Raw genomic sequence first — 10,009 nt, forward strand, 5'->3', positions numbered from 1 at the left:
TCATTTGTTGTGTCGTGATAATGAGAATTATTTCAGGATAAAAATAATCACCAGTCGATCTTCAAGTCACAGGAATCTATTTAAAATAATACAAGTGTGGTTTGAGATGAAAGGTCCATCAGATTTAAATATTACCTTTTTATTTGATGAATCACATTAATACATTTTTATTTAGTAGAATTTGGTAATAAACTTACAACAAGGAACATTTCTGGCACAAGATGGCACTGATTCATCTTTGGTGTTGCCCAAAAGTTCTGGAATAGATACTCATTTCTAACAGTTTACTTGACAAAAAGCAAATCAAACAAATGTCTTTATCTTAGAGCCTTAAAATGAGTTTCGCTGTGTACACATACATTAGAAAGACACCTTGAAAAGGCATTTAGATGTACACTCTTGATATTAGCTGGTCCTCTTAATGTAAGAAAGTGTGCTAAAAAAACATAACATCCATATTTCTGTCATGGCTAGCATCCGCCTGCTGTGTAGCTTCTTGTAACTTGTAGTGAACAGATTGCAAACAGTTGGGCAAAGCCTTTGCAGGGGAAGTCCATTCGTTTCACAGATTGCCACGGTGCCCTTGAGCAGAACAATGAAGCCCAAGGAGCTCCAGCGGCTGGTAAACTTAAGTTGTACACGGCAGATTTCGGGTGGGAACTCGTTTCTACTAAATCTTTTTGTTGTCACAGCAGGCACAAAGTACACGCTATCGATGTGTACCGGGATACATCTCAGAGTAAGCTGGTTGATGTATCTGTAGTACATTCATATTTAGTGACATGTAAGAGGCATACTTAATACAAGTCTGACCAAATGACGAAAGGAGAAACAACCCAGATTTACTCATCAGACATTATGAAATTATTTATTTATTATGCAATTATAATGCATATAACAGATGGATCAAATCAACTGGATGTTTAGAGTGAAAAATACCCAAACAGTAAATTCTCATGAAATTAAATTACCTTTGGTTCCCTACTGCTTGTCGTGTAATTAATTATAGAATGTGGATTCCTGAGCACCGTGTAACAAAGTAATCAGTATTCAATGTTCACTTATATAGATAATAATAGAGTAAGAGTAGTTTAACTCATCTCTTGACAATAATGTGATTTTTGGCCAAATTCACCTATTTAAAGTTTCTTATATTAACATTAGCAGTCGCAGGCTAAACTGCAGCCTGGATCGCTAATCCTAAGTCAGCATAAGTTGTTAAAAGCACAGTAGTGACACTAAATTAAAAATGTCTAATGCCTCAATCGATCTTAACTTGTCGCAGGTTTTATGTTAGCAGCTTTCGTTTGTGTTTGCAATATATTCTAATCCCATTAGTTTATTCAAACAAGGGAATTACTCAGGTTCTTTGCATAGTCATTTTCAAATTTAATGTATTGAACATCGGCACCAACATCAGCTAGGCAGCTTCAGTTGACAAATATCAGAAACCATTATGAAATGAATTCTACCTAAAAAAACTAAAGAAAGCCAACGTTTATACAGTCTTGTGTCGTAGGTTCTCATTTGGTCTAACACAAAGGTTAAATCTACAGAACAAACTAATCAACGGTTATTATGATTATCAACATACACTTATACTCCATTACTCTGTTTTGGTTATAAAAATAACTTTCCACATTGACAAACAAGACTGCAAGTCTGACTGCATTTACTAAATTGTATCCAGGAAAAAAAAATACACCTGACCAAATAGCTGATTTTTCTGTTTCCACATTTTCAGCACCACTCCAGACGCAACAGGATGTCCTCCGAACACGGACGCACCACCACCAATAAAAACAATACAACATGTGTCTCATTAACTCCACCGAGATGAAGCAACGTATTAAACTGAGAGCAATCCACAGTTTAATCTGGTTTGGTCCATGAAGGCAGCAATCAAAGCAGGATCATTGTGTATACAATCAATTCAGGGGAAATATGACTTACAGACCAGTCTCCCAGAAAAGCAGCTCTGATGGGCTTCCAGGTGGCTTTGATGGTCAAAAGGTGCGTCTTCCGTACATGTCGTTATAAGCGCCTCCTTATCTCACTGTTCTCTTCTGTCACTTCACTGTATGGCAGTCTAGTAAAGCAGAAATGTCAATAGAAATGTGTAAAATAGTACTGAAGAACTGACATGATGTCCTATTCCAGTGATACGCTCACTGAGTAGCTGGCTGTTCACAGGTCAGGGTTCCCAGTCCCAGCAGGCTCCTCTGGGCTGTTAGAAGCGTGCCACAACTTGTATGTCCATGCCACCAACTCCACCTGACTCCGCCCCGGAAACCTGAGCCTGGTTTGGTCCGTGGCCCAACTGGATATGATGGAGGCCGTTGTTGAAGCTGGCACACAGCAGACTGTTGGAGTCAGTGGGGGCCAGACAAACCAGTGGACCAGAACCATCCAGATACAACGTCCCTAAACAGACTGAAGAGAGGATGGTGCAGGGAGGCTTGGATGAGAGTGAGAGAAAAGCCTCACACACCAAAACAATGATGGTGTGTGTGTGTGTGTGTGTGTGTGTGTGTGTGTGTGTGTGTGTGTGTCTGTCTGTACAATGTTTCCATCCATCAGTGGGTGTTACCTGCTGTGTTCTGATCCCAGATTTTGACGGAGCCGTCATGGGAGGACGTTGCTACCTGAACTGGGCCACCAGGAGGCGTAGGCAGAAACATACAGCAGGCAGCGGTCTGGAGATGACCTCTATACTCCACCACCTTACAGCCGGGCTGACGCAGGTCCCAGAGCTAATAACACAGACACAACTCCACTGAGAACAAATGGCAATGTCAGAAGGTTCAACAGTATCAACATCGGACAGTTGATGAATCTGAGATTGTGCCATAACAAGTATCAACTTAGAATTATATTGGGCTGGAGAATTTCTTGAAATGTACAATAATTATTTAAAAGAACTCCATTAAGTATGAATAAATCATAACAGTTATTGTATTGTACAGTTACACAAAATGGATCACTTGTTGAAACTAAAACCAAAACGAACCCTAACCCTGCGCCAGTAAAAGCTCTCAAGCCTGTGGTGAGGAAATATGACCCGTAATACATTACATTTGGATTCATAATGGCAGGCAGTGATGGGTGAGGGTAAGAGGTTGTGTATTATCATATCAAGCTGAAAGTGGCATAACACATAATTACAGCCCAGTTTATGTTTGTTCTTTTTTCTTTTGTCATGTTGTGTTTTTACCCATTTATTTGGGAAGGTGGTCTCAATCAGAAGTGGGCTTGAGGTCACAAATGGTTGAGAACCTCTGCTCTCAAACATTTGATGTGCTTTACTGTCTACCAGACTGGACTGCAGTACCACTGGTAATTACTCAAATAGGATTAACTTCATATTTGACTCGCCTCTTGCTACTCTTAGAAGACACAGATTAGACGGGAAACTGTTTTAGCTGGAAGCTCGAGCTGCAAGCTGGGGGAGTCAAACTCACAAGGGAAACATTCAGACACCATGTGCTCGAAGTACTGTTTTCTTTCAGAGGAAAAAAGAGAAAAATTGTATTAATTATGTTATGAGCTACAATAATAAACATATTGTTTATCCCAGATGATGTTCGACTGAAACAAACTCAGACGATAGGTAACCTGCTGACAGCCTGCACCAATCCGCCATATTTACATCTCCCTCTAACGACCACACAAGGCCCTCCAGTGGTCTCACCGTGGCTTCACAGCCCTGGCCTCCAAAGCCGTTGCTACTGGACACCAAGTAGTTTCCGTTTGGAGAAACATCACAGTGGGTCTGGATGTATTGCTTGGCTGGGAAAGTATTGGTTACCTGCCATGCACGACTGTCCCACACCCTGTGCACATACACAAAAACATTACTATAGAAATACACTAGTGCAAGCTTTTTAAAAATAAAAATTTTAATCTGAAACGACACCGTAAATGGAAAGAGTAAGAATATTGCAACTGAAACCACAAACAGAAACAAATGAAATATTGACATGTTAACATTATACTGAGGATAGACAGTTAATGTTTGCTGTAATACTGGGCTATCTCAGGCTGCTGTCCAGTGCCTCTCAAAATGTTTTGTATCATACGTGTTTGGCATTAATACAGGGATAAAAATCAGTGCGATTATGCCACTTACAAAGTCATGCAAACCTGGTGAAATACTGCTTAAATTGAACACATGCCTATTATCTCGTCATTTGATGATGACCGCATATACAGAAGAAGTTTGACTGTTTACAATACTCAGTGTCTCGTTACAAACATAGAGGTGGAATAAACATGTTCAGCATGATTCATTCCTAACAGTTAGCTGCATGAGGTGATGTCAGAGGGTTAGGTGAAGTGTAAAGATGTGTCATCATTACATTCTCCCATCTAACCAATGATAATGTGCAGCTGCCATCAAGCACAACTACTACGTTGAGCTGCTGGTGTAGTAGATAAATTCACATACGTCCGAACAAGTATTTCTGATTCCGTTTAACTGAATTTGTTCATTCTCCTTTTCCCATCTCTAAAAAAGAGAATGCCCTGTTTATGAAAGCGTATAGCTACAGTCACAAGACTAATTACACCTCTGGGTTTCCAATTGGCTGCCGAAGGTGAAACTAAATGACGGCTAACCTTGTTGGGAAACCAGAAGTCACTCACTCATCAGTGAATAACTTGCTGTAAAGAGTTGCATACGTTAATGTTTTTTTGTGACCTCCTGATTTGTATTCATCTAAATAAAGATGGCCTGTTAATAAGTGTGTGACAGTAAGCGCTCAGTCTCTGTGTTGCTTTCATGTTTTACTTATTGTAGTCTTGACCCTGCATTGTTCCCGAATAAGAAGCATTCAACGACTGCTTGGAACTGTCATGTAGCACTGGTATTACACTCCATTACACTTCATTTCACCCTTTTTGCTGCTGACGTAGAAACAGATCAGCATATTTCACCTTACCAACTGCAAACAAAGTCGATTTATAATGATTTCTTTTGTTGCTATGCTGCAGATGGCACATGTGCATTTACTGTAGGAGATATAGTTGCAGTTTCAAATCTTTCTGTACCTTATGGTCTTATCCTCAGAGGTCTGGACTATAGAGGAGCTGCCTGGAACCCAACAAACATGAGTCACCTGGACAGAGAAGAAAGGACAGTAGAAAAGTGAAACGCCTGGAGGGCATGAACTCAGTCAGAGTGAAAGGCTTATTGATTTGATTATTTTTTTCTTACATAGTCAGGTACACAGCGAAGGCAATCCAGCATGCTGGAAACAATTATTGGTACAAGGTTGTGTGCACACAAAAGCATATACTGTTATTCTCACCAGGTTTCTAGAAACGTTTTGTCTCTGTTCACATTTTGCAGATTCTATATCCCACAGACACATCCAGTTGTCACGAGAACCGGTGCACAGCTTTCTCCCTTCTACAAATCGCAATACAAACAGTTCCATGTTATCAATGCAGATCAATAATCTTAAATAATTAACAACGTGCATGAAATTACAAAACCCCCAATGACAGGCAAAAGCCTGTAAAACAACAGGATTGTAATAAATAAGCATGAACTTTTGTTGTTCTTGTTGTTAAACTGAGATAATAAACAGAGAAGTGAAAAGATGATTCACCGCTTGCATTCAGGACATGTATCACTCCATGTTAACTGCTGCAATGAGAAGTAAGAACAGAGATATCTGTTCCAAACCAACTACAAAACAAGGATTTGGGTTTTGGATATGTTATAACAGGAGTATAACTATGGATATTTTATTGACAGTAGTTTATGATTTGGGATGAATAAAACATCTGCACAGAGATAGAACATACTACATACGGTATGGACATTAAGCACTTAAAAGGTGTGTGTGTGTGTGTGTGTGTGTGTGTGTGTGTGTGTGTGTGTGTGTGTGTGTGTGTGTGTGTGTGCGTGCGTGCGTGCGTGTGTGCGTGTGTGCGTGTGTGTACCAGGGCTGATGGCTAGTCCATTGACCACCAATTCATGCCCACAAAATTCCTGAATGGGTTCGTCCCCCTGGTTTAGGTCCCACATCAGAACAGTCTTGTCCCGTGAGGCACTAAAGATCCATGTACTGCCTGCATAGCACAGCACCTGGCAGATAGACGGAGGCAGAATCAGGAGGATACATTGTGTGAAATGCGTAACAGCTCTGAGCATCACACCTTTGTCAGTTTGCGCCCACACACAGTATGGATGTTACCTTGGTAACCTCTCGGTTGTGACCCTGGAAGGACTGGCACATCCGGCCTTGCTTCCAGTCATATACCACCACAGCCTACGGGTGAGGACACACACGTGCATATACACTGAGACACACATGTGCACACAGTAATCACCACAAGTTCAACGCATGTATTTGCTGCTTTTTATACCATCTAATTGCAAATGTGAAGTATCTTTTTCTTGCATTAGGCATTCTAATGATTTTTTTAACTATTAACCTGAAACTGGTCTAAAACCCAGAGAGAAATGTCATTAAAATGCTATTCTTATTGGAGAAATCTAACCTACGAGCATAGAATCATTTACCTGGTCACTCCCACCAGAAACACACAAATCTGGGCTAAGATTGGTGACAGTGTTGATGGAGCCTTGATGGGCAGGTTCATACTGCATCACCTGACTGTCAAAGGTAGTATCTGCCTTCTCCCCCTTAGATGCCCTGCACAGAAAACATCAATAGAAAAAAATCACAAATTGAACATATTCAGCCAATGTTTTCCATAGCCGATTTTAGCCTGCAGTATATCTATCTCTGTATTATTGTCATATTATGTTCCTTTCCAGGCTGCACTTAAAACTCCCCTGCTTATGATTAATTATTAAAATGAATCCTCAATAAATGAATGTCACCATATTTGTTGATGACACTACAAATGATATGTAATGTAATGTACAATTTTCCACGAGCCGTCTCACTGTTGTCCACAATTTATTTACTTTGAGTGACTTTTTCTTTTTAATTGCATTTGTGAGTAGCTCCTGTGCACTGTATTGTGGACCGATCCCAAAAGACCTAACTATGCATATAATGACATGTTTAATAGTACTTTGTTTTTGAACGGACTACACTCTGAAATCCTGGTTCTAATTAGTATGTAGTACCTTGTTTCAGTAGCGTGCATCTCTCACCTGTAGAGGTCAGACCTCTTGCGAAACTTGCTTTGTAGTTTGCCCATGTCTGCTAGGAACCTGCAGCCACACTGACACACAGAGAAAAATGCAAAAAAAAACTAGAAAAAAAATCATTGTTGCATCCATAAATGTCTAACCTTGCCTTTAGCGAGCAGTAGTGATGATAAGGGGCATTTAGAAGAGTTTAGTTTGAAAGGTTGGAAATTGTAAAGCAACGCCACACTTAATATTTCCAAGTGTGTAATTGCGATTATATACACTGAGGTCATTGGCTGAAATCCTTACTATGTCCGATTGAAACCTAAATGCTTTGATTTGGGAACCTAAAGGCCTTTGCTTGCTGCACATGTATCACTGTACACTTCGCTCTGCCAGACAAATGTCTTTAAGGCCCATACATCGCACATCCCAACTTAAGTAGACAGCCTCTTACAGCAAATATCTTGCATAAGGCTGAGACAGACTAGTCTACAAAGTGAGATTAAACCACGAGTTCCCACGCACACGCCGCTTTCTCACACACACGCACAGATAAGCTCCTCCCTCGTTATCCCGACGTACTCCTCAAACAATCGACAGGAAGGAGAGGGCTCAAATCCTATTAGAGCCGCATCATTACTGTCACAAGACATTAATCGCTGGTAAACACCTGCTATGAACTGTGCAGGCAACCAGTTACGTAAGGACACCGAGGATTTTAAGCGAAACTTGAGTTACTTGTGATAGAAAACCCAGTCATGACTCGTGGTACGCCGCCCTGGGATGAGTGAATCCAGATATCTTACCTGTCCCCGGCAGGTGTGGTCTCTGCGTGATGCTGTGGCTAGCTCGCTAGCATGCTCACTAATCTTTATCTGTCATGCCAAGATAACGCGCTAGTAGCGCCGAAACGTGGTTACACACACGTTCAAACTTGGCAGAGTCGTTGTCGCAACGACGGAAACGCATTTCCCCCAGACGGCCATGGCAGTGAGTTGTTGTAACTGCGTGGGAAACAACACAGAAGTGTCTTTAAACTACGGCAGAACCATCCCTCTCTCCGTAGCGACCGCGGAGCGACGCTTTCTCGTATCTAGGCGAGGGCGAGGTCATGTGACACGAGGAAGGAAGTCAGCGAAAGCGCTCTCCTACAAAATAAAAGTCGGATTTACCGTTCACGGTATTTTGTTGTAGTTCCCGACGTGTTGCCGACCCCCGTCTAGAATTCACTTGCATCCAATACATGTGCACACCTTTTCTAGTCATGAGGTGAATTGTAATTCATGGGCACACCACGCCATTTATCCCCCCCCTATAAATGCTAATCTCCACCCAAGGCTGTATTAATCCTGCTAGGGGGGCATCAGGCAATAATGAGTTGTTTAGCTTTCCTCCCATCGACCCCCTCTCACAGTGCATTATCTATAGTATTGGTGATTAAACACAAATACATTCACAAACATGTACTATATGTGAGCCCAATATTGTCTGCAATAAAATAATGCACAAAGAAAGCAACACCACAGTGAATGTTTCAAAGTGTATAATTGTTATTAATGATACTGAGGTCATTGGCCTTTTCGAAAAATTGTGACAAATGCATTTTTTACAAAACAGGGCCTCGACCAGGTAATAAAGTAGTTTCTTGGGGTATGTTATACCACGTGTTTGAGGGCTCTGGGGCAGTCGCCTCGTTGATGAGAGCTACAAGCCAAAACTCGCTGGCCTGACAACAAAGTGATCAAATGGACATGTAGTCAAATACAGGTCCAGTGTTCCTGGATTTTACTCATGCTTAATCCAGCCTTGTGAACATAATTTGAGACACCATATACTGACTATCTGCATAGATAGTATATTGAATAGGCCTAGCCTAATCTGACAGGTAGTGACACTGTTGGAAATCTATTGTATATGCTCTTATTCTGAAACTTTCCAATTTCTTTATATTATTTTATTACAAATAAAAGTAGAACTAAATACCCACAGCTCAAACATTTGGTCCTCACATTGTACAATGAGATAAAATGATCATTTGGTTGAAATTAAAGTCCAAATTAAGATGTTACAGTATATGTAACACCTTTGACTGGGTACATGTAAAGCTAAACCAACAAAATGTCCTAACATTTCAAAATGTATGGGTTTGTAGTTTCAGCCAACAACATAATGCATTTGTTTAAAATTGAATCTTTCAGTAAGATTATGCTAAAATGTCACTAACCTGTGGCTGGGTGTCGCTCTACAGAGCAGGTTGGTTGACCTTCATTACAGGCAGAGGTTGAATAGCTCCCTAAGCTTGAAATCTGGGACAAATCAGACAGGTCCCTGGACAGCTAAAATGAATTCAACTATTTTGCAGTTGTTCTTTTCCTGTCCGGTTTTCATGAGCTTCATTGTAACTGTGATTTTTCTTACATAACATCATGAAAGAGAAGACAGGCTGTGTCTTCATGAGCTGGATTTAAACAAATGCATTACGAGCAATTAGGCACAGAGTCACTGGGATGTCACATTGGAAAGGTCTAAATAGGGCACTTAGTTAGTTTACAATCAGCACTGTTTAATGTGAGATGACCATACTTCTAACTTTGTTTGCAGCAAATGGTTTATGTTACTATAACTAGTTTGTCTGCTAAACTGTTCTTTATTCACTGCGGATATGTCAGTGAATGCATACAGTATGCTTTAACTTCACTTAAATCCCTATCTCTGACTTGATGGTGCAAGATCCATTTGCCTCACCCACGTAGACGTGCTGTATAGCATAGAGATTTATGTCACACATTGCTGAAAGCACTGAGAGTATGCTGTCGTAATGTAGATCTTTTATGAAGCAGTTAAAAAGGCTTGACCTTTGCTCTGTAAATATCCATCTGCTAATTAGACTAA

At 40.6% G+C, this 10,009-nt stretch overlaps 1 protein-coding gene across 2 annotated transcripts; it reads right to left on the bottom strand.

The window, feature by feature from the left end:
• Positions 1 to 103: 103 nt before the first annotated feature.
• On the bottom strand, positions 104 to 8,213 carry wdr31 (WD repeat domain 31). 2 transcript variants are annotated; one of them, XM_034542658.1, is made up of 10 exons: positions 7,924 to 8,213; positions 7,136 to 7,206; positions 6,533 to 6,665; positions 6,204 to 6,278; positions 5,950 to 6,094; positions 5,310 to 5,410; positions 5,050 to 5,117; positions 3,692 to 3,833; positions 2,591 to 2,753; positions 104 to 2,433 (listed from the first exon to the last, which is right to left on the bottom strand). In XM_034542658.1, the coding sequence occupies exons 2-10, from the start codon at positions 7,180 to 7,182 to the stop codon at positions 2,231 to 2,233; spliced, it is 1,077 nt and encodes a 358-aa protein (XP_034398549.1). In that variant the 5' UTR covers positions 7,183 to 7,206; positions 7,924 to 8,213; the 3' UTR covers positions 104 to 2,230. The 2 variants fall into 2 exon arrangements, with proteins under 2 accessions (XP_034398549.1, XP_034398550.1); XM_034542659.1 differs by having other exon boundaries at positions 2,268 to 2,458.
• Positions 8,214 to 10,009: the final 1,796 nt, after the last annotated feature.

This window comes from Cyclopterus lumpus, chromosome 9 (assembly GCF_009769545.1).
Source record: "Cyclopterus lumpus isolate fCycLum1 chromosome 9, fCycLum1.pri, whole genome shotgun sequence".
NCBI classification, from domain to species: Eukaryota; Metazoa; Chordata; class Actinopteri; order Perciformes; family Cyclopteridae; genus Cyclopterus; species Cyclopterus lumpus.